At 38.7% G+C, this 15,693-nt stretch overlaps 1 protein-coding gene and 1 long non-coding RNA gene across 4 annotated transcripts; both read right to left on the reverse strand.

Annotated features, from left to right (window-relative positions):
* Positions 1 to 297: 297 nt before the first annotated feature.
* Positions 298 to 7,430, reverse strand: LOC107575305 (uncharacterized). 3 transcript variants are annotated; one of them, XR_001607841.1, is made up of 3 exons: positions 5,726 to 5,736; positions 1,556 to 1,560; positions 298 to 663 (listed from the first exon to the last, which is right to left on the reverse strand). It is a non-coding gene; the product is annotated as an uncharacterized lncRNA (long non-coding RNA). The 3 variants fall into 3 exon arrangements; XR_001607843.1 differs by lacking the exons at positions 1,556 to 1,560; positions 5,726 to 5,736 and adding an exon at positions 7,420 to 7,430; XR_001607842.1 differs by lacking the exons at positions 1,556 to 1,560; positions 5,726 to 5,736 and adding an exon at positions 1,434 to 1,446.
* A 3,031-nt stretch (positions 7,431 to 10,461) lies between these two features.
* Positions 10,462 to 14,733, reverse strand: LOC107575303 (uncharacterized). Its single transcript, XM_016261704.1, has 6 exons — positions 14,415 to 14,733; positions 11,956 to 12,235; positions 11,713 to 11,852; positions 11,500 to 11,591; positions 10,619 to 10,699; positions 10,462 to 10,503 (listed from the first exon to the last, which is right to left on the reverse strand). Exons 1-6 carry the CDS (start codon positions 14,731 to 14,733, stop codon positions 10,462 to 10,464), a joined length of 954 nt encoding a protein of 317 aa, XP_016117190.1.
* Between the last annotated feature and the right edge of the window lie 960 nt (positions 14,734 to 15,693).

Here is a 15,693-nt window from a genome sequence, read left to right on the forward strand (position 1 = left end):
CACGGTGTAAAACGCAGTGAACCCATGTCGCCTCAGGTGCTCTGTCCAAAATTTTCCTCACAACCCCACTATGTTTGCCAGTCATTGAGGCCGCGCCATCCATGCAAATGCCTACGCAATCCAGCCCATTCGGTGAGAAATAGCCATCGAGGCAACGGAAGTGATAGTAATTGCGATAGGACAGTTTAGAAACAGCATTAGAAAGTTACGGCAATAATGATTCAACATGCGACATTCAAAAATACGATTCGTTGGAGGTCCCTGTTTCAATGAGCCTTTTGTGAAGCAAAGTCACAGGTCGTCTACGAGTCATTTAGCACCAGGTTCTCCACAAACTTGCGGTGCGTCTCCAGAGAGGGGCGGCACTCATTCGGCCGCACCCCGGTCCAGTCACGAACGGCTCTCCACACCGGCCGGCCCCAGGGGTTTGACCGGCTATCCCAGGCCAATCACAGTCCCGTGGCGCTGCGGTATCATTACGTTTAGGCAGGATTCTGACTTAGAGGCATTCAGTCATAATCCCACAGATAGTAGCTTTGCACCAGTGGCTCTTCAGCAAAGCACACGCACCAAATGTCTGAACCTGCGGTTCCTCTCGTACTGAGCAGGATTACTATTGCAACGACGGTACATCAGTAGGGTAAAACTAACCTGTTTCACGACCTGAATTATTTTGGAAAAGAACACAGCATTTCAGGAGAAGAACCTGCTCCCTACTGTAAAATTTGGCAGAGGTTCCATCATACTGTGAGCAGTGTGGCAAGCAGAGCTACTGGAAACCTTGACATAGCTGAGGGACGCATGAATTCAACCAAATATCAGCAGATTCTTAAAAATAAAAGTTTCTTTTTTTTTTTTTTTAAGTTTGGTACCCAAACTTTTGCTTAAAACTGCATAAATTATTGAATGCATATGACACAGTTTTGTCCGTTTGCCACTTGATTTCTTGCTAGTGGGTTGGTCAGTGCATGATCATCAAATGTTTAAATTTCATTTGGCACTGAACATGGTGTGAAATGGATGTTAATGAGTCTTTTGCATTTCGTCCACTTTGGCGATGCACCTGGAGAATCTTGCCGGCATATACAACTCTGTCTGTCATGTTTACATAATTTACATAATCTGAACAAAGTTTCTTCTGGATACATGTTGATATTTGTCAGTTCAGAATTTGTCAATTTAGAGTTACTGTACAGAAAAAGGACATTAAGTTTTGAACAGATTTATGATTTAATTTATTTTAGATTTTAGTGTAAAATAGTTTGCAAATACAAGGAGTTTTGTTAGTGGTTGAGCTTCAGCACTCAAGAAATTTATAAAAAATCACATAGACTGTATCCCAATGGATATTTTCTGCATTATGACCTTAATGCATCTTTATTTGTAATCTGACAAGATAATAAAGCTAGGGCAGCATGATTTGTTCTGCAAACTGTCTTAACACCGACTGGAGGGGAAAAAAACAAATAACACCATAATGCAAATTAAAAAAACAAATAAATAAATCTAGCACATCTTTCTCCGAAACCCACACAGATCTAAATTAAAGAATTACAGTTTCTGAAGGCAATAATACACAGAATGTGTTCACAAGTTAACATTGAACAACACTTATAAATTAACATTAGATTAATAAATTGTGTAAAAATGCTGTTTGTAATTCAAGGCACCTAATGATTGTAATGTCTTACCTTTTTTACACTGATGTTTTTCAGTGTAGTTAAGAGATGTAAGTGACTTGAGTTAACAAAAACAGCATTTAACTGTCATTTCAACACATTATGATGGAACAATTTGTAATTGTGAAAGGTCTCAAAACACACACACACACATCCAAGGCAATCTACAGATACCTATAACTCTAAGCAGAAAAAAACTTAAACCTTGTTTTATAAAGAATGTTTTTAATAATTACTGTCCATTAAATACAAAAACAAGCTATGTAATGATGGTGATATCTATACATACAAATATCTTGTTCAAAATCCATTTGACGAATGGACATGATGTTTCTGAAATTGTTGTAATAATAATAATATTAATAACAATAATAATAATAATAATAATACACACAATGCAATACAAACAACAAAATGTAAGAATTATTTCACGTTTTGTGCACCACAGAAGAAAAATAAAAGGTCTTCAGTCTTGTACTTATATCAGCCTGGTTAACGTTGACTGATTCACTGTAAATAACCTGAATATACACTTCATATATTTTAAGTCAAAAGCCTAGAACTTCTGTGCGGTTACAAATATATAATATTTGAAGAATCAAGCTATAAACCTATACACTTTGAATGTGTCCTCCTATGCTTTCATATTCACTCTCTCTCTTGCTCCATTTACTTTTACTTTCACAGATACTCCACGTTGGTCAGTTTCATTGCTGATAACATCATCACCGTAGCTCTACCTAGTCAATCCTAACCACAATGTAAAAATGTTACAATGTTCTTGTAGGTACATGAGGCAGCCATCAATATTGGCACCAATATTCACGTTTACCTCTACAACCACTACAGCTGCCATTTTAGAACACTAATAATGTCAACCGTCTGATCATTAGCATGTTTAATCAGGTTTGTAAATGCTCTTGTTACTAATGTAACCTCAGTTCCCTGAGATAATGGGAAGAAGCGTTGCATGAAATGCTATTGGGAAACTCCTGTTTACTCTAAATACTAAAGCCTGATTTGTTCACATTCATGTAGCTGCATAAATAAATGGCATTTCAGCCCACCAAATCCGACTGAGTAAAGTCGGTGCGGAATGCCATTGCATCAGAATCTTTTGACTGATAGCAAAAGTGTATGCAACGCTCATACCCGTTATCTTAGGGAACCAAGGTTATGTTAGTAACTGGAACTTTCCCTTTCTAAAATGGTCTCTCACGTTGCATGAAATACTATGGGGAATGTATCCAATAGTGCTGTGCTATAAGCAAGTGCAGAAAAAAGCTGTAATGCGAGCCCAGTCCTGGAGCGCCCGTAATGAGGGCTCCTATAAGCATGAGATAATAATGAGGCCCAGGTCCTGAAGCCGGGCTCTACATAACTAAGACCTTCTCCACTTGTATAGGGGATCAGGGAGAATAGGTGGACAAGATCCATGCCTGAAGGGCAGGGGCATCCAGGTTATACAACCTAATGAAGGCAAACAGCGAAGACCAGCCGACTGCTGCACATATATCAGCAAAAATAGTCTCGGCTTCATAACTGGCGGGCTGCCAGGGTGACCTCCAAAGCATACAGAGTAAATTAGGACCCTACTCATCGGAAGAGCTAGAAGGGTGATTACTTCTTTTGAGGATGCTAAAGCCAAAAGGAGGGCGGTCTTAAATGACAGGGGCCGTAAGTTGGTCAACTGGAACGGGAACCTCGAAAAGCCCTGAGGATCATGAATTAGTCCCAGGTCAGTACAGAATGAGGACAAGACAGATTTAATTTCCCCTCAGGAATTTAACAGCTTGGTATTTTTTTCAGACTGACTGTCCAGCCACAAGAACATGATCCGCCGCTATGGCTGCCACATATATTTTGAGCATGGAAGGGGTGTGCACCTTATCCAGCAGCTCTTGCAGAATGGTTAGAATGGATGACACATAACATCAGACACCAGTCAGAAAACACAAACCACTTAAGGGCATAGAGACATCTCATAGGCTGGATACTAGCCTCCAAAATGGTGTTAGTTACCCTCGTGGAGAGCTGTAATGACTCCCGTTGAGGGGCCAAACATGAAGTCTCCACAGCTTGGGCCAGGGATGCCAGATCATGCCTCTTGCTTGGGAGAGGAGGTCCTTCCTTAGCAGCATTGGCCAAAGGGCTGCCGACAGCAACCAAATTAACTTGAAAACCCATGTCTGGTTCCTCAAGAGTGGGTCCACCAGGAGGACTGAGCATCCGACTTCCCTGACGACCTGAGGGAGCAGGGCAATCGGAGGGAAGGCATATAGGAAGCGCTGGGCCAATCGTAGGCCAGAGCATCTTGATCCTTTGAGAAATATGATGGGCAATGAGAGTTGTCTTCTGAGGCGAAGTGGTCCACCTCTGCACTCTCAAAGACCGACCAAATCGTCTGCACCACTTGGGGGTGTAGTCTCCATTCTCCTGGTGATACATTGCCTTGGGACAATATGTCCACTCCTAGGTTCTTGACATCCTGTGGAGGGAGCGTGACCTGAGACTGCCTTGGTGATTTATAAATGACACCACTGTCATGTTGTCTGAAGGGATCAGGACATGATGCCCCTTCAAGGCTGGTATCATTCGTCTAAGCAGCTGCAGGAGGGCTCTCCCGGAGCCGACCATTCTAAGCTGAATTCCTCCACAGCCTTGGTTAGGATGCAAATCAGTTCGCTATCCATGCCGGCCCATCTTGATTCATTGTGGGGAAGTGTGCAAGGATCAGCACGCGGGACCTGTGCTGGTGTGAGATCACTGGAGCCCAGTTGCTCAGGCATGTGATTCTGCAGTTTCTTCCTCCGTGGCTCCTGGGAAGGGAGAAAGGAGAGAGCGGGAGGCGTGGGGCTGCCTTAACCCTTTGGGGTCGACTAATGCGGATACGCGTTTTGTGGCATCTTCTCCTAATAAGACCGAAAATAACTTAAATTACACTTTCAGTTTTGATCTTACAGATAAGAGCAATACATCAATCGAATCTGTAAATGGTCTACTTTTATTTGTATACACACATAATAACAACAAAACTCTGTGCATTTATAAAATAAAGAAAACAAACATGGTGCACTGTCTGCCGCCTTGGTCTGCGTGATCTTTATTTAGAAACGCGTCATTAAAATGAACTGTAACTCAGCAAATACTCAACAAAGAGACACGAGAGATATATCTATAGAAAGCTTGACGTCTACTTTTAAACTAAGCAAGTCTTATCGAAAGCAAATATTCTGTGATAAAGTAATCCATATGAAACCAACGCGATGTCCAGTCTTTCACGTTTCCCTTCATTATCTCTAATGAGACCACTCCCACGCGCTATAGATATTGTAATCATCCACGTGAAGCACGTGGCGGGTAAACGCCCACATCACAGCAAACAAAGCAGCAAGACCTCAAGTTTTTTTTAATTTTACTGTTCGCGTCGCGCTGAGACGAATAAGACAGAATTCACCTCAAGAAGCTTTGGATTACCTCAGGAAAAAACAATGCAGCAGCTTGATCCAGCAGTGATCATAAACATGAGTAAGTCTTTTTTTTATTAACCTACTTGTTTTAGTTTTCACATAACTTGTACACATTTTACTAGTTAGACTTTCTCCAAACTATAATTCCTGACTAAATGTATAATCAAGTGAAACATTATGAAGTTTCATTCACAGCATCTAAATGTCACGATGCCAGGATGTTTTTTTATGTTCCATAACAGACAGAAATACGATATAAAAGTAATATGAGTTATAACGTTACTAGCCTAATGTCAGTAAGTTCAAGTTCAAGTTCAAGTTGAGCTTTATTGTCATTCTGCTACATGTGCGGACATACAGTGGAACGAAATGTCATGCCTCACAGGACCACGGTGCTACATAAATACAGGCATACAACAATGAAGTAAAAGAGTAAAACCTATACACAACTAGCCTACTGACTGATTTTGACTATAAATATACTATATTTATAAATGCTTACCTATACATAAATAAAAAAAATTAAAAATACAAACTATACGAATGCTTCACATAAACATTGTACCTATACACAACTAACCTACTGACAGATTTTGACTATGAATATACTATATATAAATGTTTACCTATACATAAATTAAAAAATACAGACTATACGGATGCTTCACATAATACTGTACATGTGCAAAGAGAAACATCGTAAGTCAAGCAGCTTGCTGGGGAACAGTGCAAGATGATTTGTAGTGCATGAGCATGTAAACACACATTACTGAGTCTTTTGTGGGATTATGTACACAAAGCAGTGTGTATGAAAAGTGTCTAGTGCGCATAGAGGAGAGTGTGTTTCTACAGGTGGTTTGTACAGGCCCTGTAGCATACTTCGAATTGTTTCAGAAATGTTTCAGACAGTTTTTTTGTGATGTGGTAAGGTTGGGGGGGAGGGTGTAGGAGTTGAGATGGTCCATGTTTCAGGAGGTAGGGGGTTTGTATGGGGTTTCAGAGGAGGGCGGGGTGATTTGAGTTCAGGGCTCTCACAGCCTGGGGGCAGTACATGGCCAGGTATGTCATCAGGACCCGCAGCCTTGCGTGGGTTAATCCTAGATAGGGTCTTCTTTACGTCAGCTGGAGACAGAGAGAGAGCACCTGGTCGTTGAGAGGTATGGGCAGTTTTTGTGCAGGTGTGTCATTCTGCATTTCAAACTGTGAATAAAAGTGGTTGAGTGTATCCGGGAGGGATGTGTCATTATCACAGGCCTGTGGCGGGGGCTTGTGGTCAGTGATGGTCTTCAGGTTTTTTTGCAAAATACCAGATAATGTCAAATCGCACATCGTTAAAACAACAGTTACGATATTATCGCTAAGACCTGCACCACTGTCTTTTTGGCTAATTTGTGCAAAATCTCTTGCTAAACTGTCAAAGCTTCATTTTAACCACCAATGCAACGATGCAAGTTACCTTACTTCTGCATGCTTGCGAAGGGTTGATGTTGAGATTTTATTAAGGGCCCGATACTGAGCTCCTGTACTCGTACTCGTTAAAATGCCCCGATATCAAAGTATTAATGCCTGTATAGCTGATTTGCGCCAGCTGGTAAGCAAATCACGCTGAGTTGATTGCGCGCGCGGCGGCACAGATACGCCAGCTTGTCGAGTGAATATCCCTTTCTCATAGACATCACTGGAAAGTTTGTAGTTCGGTCAGATATGTCAAAAAGATGTAAGAAAAACAATGTACAAGTTACTTAATGGTAGGGAGGGAGAGAGAGAGAGAGTGCGCACTTCTGTTGTGTGATCTTTATTGATGTTCGCTCACTTAGCACGCATCATTTGGATTAAAACTAAATCGTAAATATAAGACAATTTATAGGGCATTCACTATAAACGTCATTTATTTTCACCCTTAAGCATACACGACTTTCTGGCGAAAGTGAAACTAACAGCCTGTGTGAAATGTGCTAGGCTGTACTGTACTTGTCCCTCTCATTCTGCACCAGTACAAATATGTGCATGCGTTGCGCGTGTTTTGCTTGCTTCATGAGTGTTTCTGCATTATATGAGTGGCTTTGGAAAATAAATCGCTGCATATTTCAGATGAATAAAAATGCGAGTTCCCTGCATTTTTACAGCAAAGCGCGTGATTGCAGTACTGAGCCGCTGCAAAGGAGCAGCTCTAATGCTATTAAATTAAGATGATGTACCATAGAGAGAGAAAAAAAGAACAGTGAAAGTAACAACAACTTGTAAAATAAATTTTAATGGGCATAATTTACAGTCAAACCAAAAATTATTCAGAGACCAGATATAATTTTTTATAGTTTTTTTTACTAGTGGGTGCAGGACACTATAGTTAATTTATGCAAAGTGAGGATAGCAAAATAAACTAAACTGTGATATATTATACCCAAAAATTCTTCATACGGTGGACTACCGGTAAAAATTATACAAATTTGGGACCAAAAATTATTCAGACCGAGTCTGGGAAAAAATTGAAGTTCAGGTTTGCATGAAGCTGGGTGACAGCATGCCCAGGAGACTACAGACTGTTATTAAGGCTAAGGGTCACCCGACAAAGTATTGATAGTTGTGTAAATATTGACAACTGTATGAATACTTTTTGGTTGATTGTAATCCATTACATACCTTTCTATCAAAATTATCTGACATGATCAAGCTGAATTTGTTCTGACACAGTTTAACTCTGAGTTATTGTCATATTTTATTACCATTTTCTAAACTATAGCGAATAAACTGTGATAATGTGAGAACTGTTGAAGGTTTCTGAATAAATTTTGGTTTGACTGTATCTATTTGATAAATTAAGTTAACCAACTAACATTATACATACTCTTTTGGTTTCTGTACCCAAAATTTAAAAAATTTACAAATGCAATGAAAATACTTGTATCGGTACTCGGTATCGGCAAGTACCATAAATAAAAGTATCGGTATCGGGCGAGTACTGGAAAAAGTGGTATCGGTGCATCCCTAGATTTTATAAACTGTTAGTTTGGTCTCCCTAGGCAAACACAGCTTACACTGCATAACAGAGCATAAATATGGCCAGGGGTTCACTTCCTTCGAGTTCAACTTTAGCAGAATACGACAGGGTTTGTTTTCAGTTGGGTCTGCACCATAACGCCTGTCTCGTCCTTCTGCATCTTTCTTGTGATTTTAGCGCCAGTTTGCTCTCCTGCCCATTATTTACTGCAGTAGTTTCCAGGGAGCAATTTTTTATTTATTTTTTTAACTCCGTAATTAATGTGTTTTAACATGTAGCGAAGTACAATACTTCAAACTAAATATACTTAAGTAAAAGTAAAATTACAGATTTTAAAAATGACTTTAAAAAATAGAAGTACACAAAAAAGCCACTCAATTACAATAACGCGAGTAAATGTAATCCGTGACTTTCCACCTCTGCGTAACATCACTAGTTAATGTTATGGGAAATGTAAATGTCGGCCTTTAAAGTGTAAACACTTTATTGTTTTCGGATTTTTTAAAGGTCTATCAAGTTAAGTCTGTGCATTGCGTGTGCTAGTCACACATTTAATGCTAATGATGGAGACCATGCGGTCTGAGAAACAGTGTGATGATGGAGCAAATTCGTAACTATAATGTATGTTTTTGATAACTAATGAAACACGAGTTATAAGTTGTTTAAATACACTGGAGACAAGTTAAAAATATTTATGCTGTTACACAGAATGCGTTATATGCATGTTATATTACAATTGTATGCTGAATTTGTGGAAACAGACAGCAATGAAAAGCTGTTATTTAGGTAATTCTCTTATTTATTATTTGTCATCTCTATTGATGTCTGATGCTCTATCACTTAAAGTTCATTTACATATAACACATGCAAAAATACTTGAACTTCTGCTTACTCCTCTTGTGGAGAGGAAATAGAGGTAGGTGAAGTTGAGAAACATGCTTTGTACATCCTGCAGTTATCCCTATACCACTAATGTCCTGCAATTAAAAAAAAAAACTTTAACATTCAAATTTTAAACTGGAAAAAGAGCTTGCTCTTGGCTCACTGTAACAATCATTGTTGTTATAATGATTGTTACAGTGAGGGGGCCTGTCTGGGTCGGGAGTTTTGTGACGTTGGAAGGGCGTGTTTGGTTTGGATTGGTGGCCATGTTGAGAGGGCCCATCTGATTCGGGTTTGTGGTTATATTGGGAGGGTGTGTTTAATAATAATATAATAATTGCTCTCTCTCTCTCTCTCTCAAAGACACTGTTGGTCTCACTCTCAATCTTTTTTTTTTTTGCATTTATGTTTCTGTGTATAACAAGATTTTCTTGAATGTGCCACCTGTTGGAAAACAGTTGTAAATAACAGTTAGATATGATCACATCCTTTGAACAGGTTGTTCTAAAATAGTCGTCACTTTCCTTCAATCGGGCAAAGCGAGAACTTGGACAGTGTTTGTCTTAAATGCACGTTGGACAAAAAGCATCTGCCAAATGCCAAAATGTAATTATATAGGCTATGCTATGTTATTAAGGATGACAAATATTGATTATTATGTTTATAAAGTTCCATGGTTATATGATGTTTTATGGGTGTTATTTAAATGTTTTGACATTTTCAGGGGCTTTTCAGTGTTTGTATTATATGTTGGTAGTGTTATTTTACATGTGGGTTAGAATGTTACTATATTCAAATTATGTAAAAAAAAATATATATATATGACTGTGAGTGAACCATTGTTTACAATAGAGAGGGCTTGTTTGTTTACATCCATAACTTCATGATGCTCATGACGGTTAGGCAACAGTCTTACTCATGTGCTTCTGGAATTAATACATCTGGCAAAGTTATCTGCAAGTAGCTTTACTATTATATTATGGCAAGAGAGTGAGATGAGATATATTTTTGTATACACTGGAGTCTAAAATTCTCATAATCTTGGTTTTTAAATTTAAACCTGTAAATAAATGTTTAAGATTTTTAAAAGTAGGCTAAATAAACACACACACACACACACACACACACACATAATGGCAGCTTTCCAAACAATTTAGGATTTATTTAGCAGCAAAGAATGACAAGCTGTTGGATTAAAGTTCTTAATGACTATCTCTCTCATTCAAACAATTTAAAGACTAACGTTTTTTCCAATACAGTACCTTGTACAGACAGTACAGTAAATATTATGCCAATTAGTGATTAGGATTCACTTCAGTAGGTTCAGTTAATTTTGTTTTAATATCTAATGGTTTATGTAAGCTTAAACATGACAGCAGAAGTGTTTAAAGAGGCTTTGCATTGTAAATAAGTAATTATGAAGAAATGTTCATCAATTTGAACTTTCCAGGATATCACGGTACTTTAATGCAACCTGCAAAAAAAAAAAAATGCTTATTACACATTGTTTTTATAACAATTAACATTCATCCATATTTTGTCATATAGTTATTGTACAGAACACAGTTGTGAAAACACTCTTCGTTCACCTTCTGAATCACCCATTCAGGGGTTTGAAACCAACTCAGTGTCACGTTTGTGAATCCTCTGTCAGCCAGAGCAGATGCCAACTGACAATAACATAATAATACTAAAGCAATTAGATCAGAATATGACAGTACACTGAAATATCTCTCTCTTTCTGTCTCTTGTGTTTCAAAGGATTATGGTAAATGACTTAATCACGCCCAAACATTTAATTACATTGCAGATATTTATTTATTTTTCAATGAAAATTAATGGGGTCCAGTATTGTTCAAAATATCTTTAAAGAAAAAAAAAATATCTTGAGACCCCCTGCATGTAATTTGTTTGAAGTATTTTTTTAGACATGGTAATGCAACTGATGAAATACATGTTCTTGGAGACAGAACATGTTATCACCCCGCCATAAGTAGGTGCTGTAGACTAGTGCTGGGCGGCATACCGGTTCATACCGAATACTGGTGTTTATTTTTGTTATGATATGGATTTTTAATATACCGCAATGTATGTCGCTTAAACAACGTTTGGAACATGGCGCAACAGTTTGAGAGGGGTCCCTTTTCACTGTTGCACTGTGGTGAGAGCACAGATGTGTGTTTTACTAAGCATGATGGTGAAGATGGTCAACCCTCTACAATGTGAGTAAATAACTACATTTACTCAAATGGCAATGTCATTGGCTGGCGCTCACCTATTATCATTCCGAACGCAGACAACGTGATTAATATTCATGAACCCAGCAACTCATTAATCCTTAGTCCATTTTATATTGTTATTAGTAGTTGAATGCGTAGTGTTATTGTTATCAGTATTATTTTTTTGTTTGTTTTTTTCCTTTTTTTTTTTATAGAGACACTAAGTGACAATTGTATTCTGTATCTCTCACCTGTATCAGAATGTTTTCTCTCATTGTCTGGTCGGTCAAATCAGCTCTGGAGTTAAACAGCATTTTTACAATTGATCTTTTTAAAACAGGACCTACACATCAAACATTAACCATTATTTGAGATTGCATTCATTAAAAGTATTAGTGCTCATTTCCGTGACTAGCAATATGATATTATTGTTAGTTGATTTTATAAAAAAGTACTACAGATACCTTTTCCAAAAACCTCCACCTCACAGAGAGTGAGTATCTTCATGTTTCCAGGAATGATCAGATTCACGTAACGTCCCTCCATTCCACCGCATGAGTAGCTGTAGGACTCACCTGCTGGAATAGCAGGAATAACAGCACATCTACAGACAGAGAGAGAAACAGATGGAGATAAAGATAGTGTTGTATCTCCACATACACATTTGCATTTGATGTCTCATGTTCCTTCAGCCTCAAGTTTCTCACATGGGATTGTTGTTGCCGTTGTTCTCCAAAGAGTTTCCGATGCGAATCTCCGCTCCGTTTATTTGTTCGGTACAGCAGTCATTTCTGTTGGTGACCACCACTCTACTAACTCTATAAATATGAGGCAGAGCCACTCTCCACCATGGGTTAGTCTGATTAAGGGTTGAGGAACATCCCATATACAACTGCTGGAGACCTCGATTACCATCAATAGCCTTTTCAGCAAACCAGTTCCCAGATGTTGATGACTGTATAACGGCTCCTCTTGATGCCCAGTTTCCTTGAAAATTGGTAAAGAAATATGTAATATGTAACCCGGTCAAAATTTGCTTAAAAGTAGAGTTAAAATTGTTTTAGTTGTATCTAATAATTAGATTATTTTCAGTAATTGGGATTAAACTGCATATCATTACTGTCCTGTAGATGGCAGTAGTGGTGCTGCAGAGAGGCGAAACCAATATAGTTTTCAGTACCGAGAAGAAGAAAAAAATGTATGGAAGAAAAATAATGCCATATGTCTTTGAAACAAAAAAGCATGTTGAATAACACTAACTGAAAAAAATATGCATTGCATTAACAGTGCTTGCCTTTTAATGCCTTGTATTTTCAGGGCTTGCCTTTTTAGGTCCTGAAATTTAACATAGTTGTGTATTTAAGCTGTGAATATTTCAATTCAAAATATTTCACACACAATATTCACCTTCCAGAATTCACTTCCTGTTTAAAAATACGATGTATAATATTCGACAGGCAAATTTCGGTCCATTTTATTTCACTTTCCAAATTCGCTTCCACAAATTCAGTGGTTAAAATTCGACAGAAAATTTGCCATTGCACATCCGGGAGCTGCAGGAATAGCAATAGAGCACCGATGCATGATCTCCAGCTGCTGTCAGTTGCTCACCAGCAGGTGGCGCAAGTGGCTGTTGATCCACCAAAGCAACAGGTAGATTAAGTCTTTCATTCACAAAAACTGATCTGCAGAAATGCAGCAAGCGCTAAGTAGAAGTTTTGATTATCGGGACCAGTATGAACATGTGGAAAAGCTGATTGTGTGTATGTTTAATTCAACATATTCGCTGTTTCCCATATCCTACATGTAAGCAGCTTTCTCTGCCACAAAGGAGATCATAATGCTGTTTTACTTGACGCTGAAGTACAGAACTAACGTTACATCTGAGGAAGACATATATTGCTTTCGGCTGCTTAGTTTCCGAAGCTTTGTATCATGGCTTGTGTGATGCTGTGCTGTAATACTGTGGTTCCCCTCACACAGTATGCATCACACCCCAGAATTCCCCAACGACGCATAACGAGTGATAATACCTCAGATTGCAGAATTCGTTTTATTGATGATGATGATGATGCGAACTATATCAACAGTTAAGCAGATGTAGAATATGAACGAACGCACAAGGTTTCACGTTATTTCCCTCATAAATCTGTTAAAGAAAATGCATTACGCGACAACGCAATGACAGCTATTAAAAGACCAAACTCAGATCTTACTGATCTGTAAACAGATGAAACTATAAACTGAAACTATAAACAGGCAGAGGAGGATATGAATGCAAGATACGGAATGCACAAAACTGAAGAAGAAAACACTTAACGTGGTTTATTGCCTCAAGACAGTGATAATAAATTATTAAATTTGGCACCTAATTAATAATATATATTACTGTATATTGTGTACATTTAAGCAGATGAGCCCAGAATATGAGCCCACAACCCACAAATTTTCACCAAACCAGTTCCCTTTCATTGGGACTTTGAACTGCGTCCTCTAGGGGTCGCTATGGGGAAACGCCTGGTCGTGACCCGTGTCTGAAGCATACATTGAAAAAACACCAACTCGTTGGCCGGCGACAGCCATGACGTCACTACCGGTGCGACTCAATGTTTCTGTCCCTTTCTAGGGTAGGTCCTCGGTGAGCACCCCCTCTGCTGGATTCAGAAACCGGGTGCTCGACTTGCAGTGTTTATCTCACTCGTCGATATATGTCCAGACGGTACGATAAGCCGGGTTTTGGCTTCATACTTCCTGGATCATGCGGCCAGATCACAGGCTTCTGCGGGAGCCTTCTTGATCATCAGGCCCTGCAACGGCACTGCAAAAATTTCCTGTAATTTAATAAAAAAATTTCAGTTTTAAATTGTTTAACAAACAAATAAAGTGCTTTACATTCCCCCTAGGTAATCCCCTGACGTTTAAAGACAATATAGATAAAGACATATACAGTCAACTTGAAAAAAAAAATGAACGAAATGTCACCATGCAAAAATGTATCAATTAAAGGCCCGAACGCAGCACCATATTGTTAGTAAAGGCAAGTAGAGTCAAAAAAAATAAATAAATCCTGAGCAAAGGAGTCTTCTTAGCTGTAGCCTATGCATGGCATGAAGAAACCAAATTGACTGCAAATGGTCTAGAATTGAAGTCATTTAATTTCCGTCACCTTTAACATCCCGCTGGTCATCCTCAATCTGTTGGAGATGAAGTTCAACGCCCCTGATGAAGGCCCGCGCCCCAACGAAGTAGGCTAATTTTCTCACACTACGTGCCTTTTGAATTGCAGGCCAAAACTTGGCTCTAATTTGTTTAACAGCTTGAGGGAGATCTTCAGCAAACCTTAGGCCGTTTTCACGTAGGAATGGGTTGTTCGCTGCAGCCCAAATAGCATCCCGCTGTGTTCTCGACAGAAAGCGAAGTATGATCCCTCTTGGTCTCACGACTCCTGGCTTCCTCTTTCCCAGACGTTGTACTATGTCAATCATCTCCGTCAGCTTGCTCTGTTCTTGAGGCAGAATGGTTTGGCAGATCTTGATGGTCTCCGTTTTAACATCTTCTACTGACTCTGGTAACCCTTGTAATTTCAAGTTCCACCTTCTTGTGTAATTTTCCAGCTCTGTTACTCTATCTTTAAGCTGAGCAACCACCTCCTCTTATTTCTTCCAACATTTCTTAACTTTCTCAATCTGTTTCTTCGCATCCTTTATTTCTTTGCATGCAAAATCATTTGTCAGCCCTCTATTTTCATGTAGTTTTGATCTACCATATTTTCGATGGCATCTGATCTCGTGTTGATCAGTTTCAAGAGGGTATCAACAATGTGCGAATTGGATGGGGAAACTGCACATTCATCTTTAAGGAGAACTTTTTTGGATGCAGTAGGCTTGCATGGTGTCGCTGGATATCTTTTTTTTTGTCGCTGGATATCACCCCAAAAATGACATTTTCCAGCTGTTATAATAACTTGTTTGTTGGGTATAATAGGTGCCCTTTAATTATAGTTTTGTTGTAGTGTGAAGTGTGCAGTCCTTACAAATATAATATGGAATATGACTTAGGATGCTCCTACTCAGAAGTGCATCATGTGAAGTGTTTAAAAATATAGTTGTAACGAACCCTGATGTGGTGTGTTTATTGTTTGTGGGTTTTGAATTATTTCATTATTTGTATTGTATGTTTGTGTATATGATTTGATTCGTTAAATGTAATAGGTTATGGTTAAGGACTTTAATTTTGACATATATATGACGTGCATACCTTATTGGGTTAGACGCTGAGAAAGCATGTTAAGCAAGGAACGCTAAACAAGGCACGGGTACACAGTCGATTCATGGACTTTATGGTTCATAAGTTTAGCTCCTGGTTTAAGGGAGAACAAGGTAACAATTATCTTTGTTTTATGTATGTGATTTTGCTATTAGATTAATGCTTATTTTGTTGGTTTG

The sequence above is a fragment of the Sinocyclocheilus grahami genome, unplaced genomic scaffold, assembly GCF_001515645.1.
Source record: "Sinocyclocheilus grahami isolate Dianchi unplaced genomic scaffold, SAMN03320097.WGS_v1.1 scaffold2561.1, whole genome shotgun sequence".
Taxonomy (NCBI): domain Eukaryota; kingdom Metazoa; phylum Chordata; class Actinopteri; order Cypriniformes; family Cyprinidae; genus Sinocyclocheilus; species Sinocyclocheilus grahami.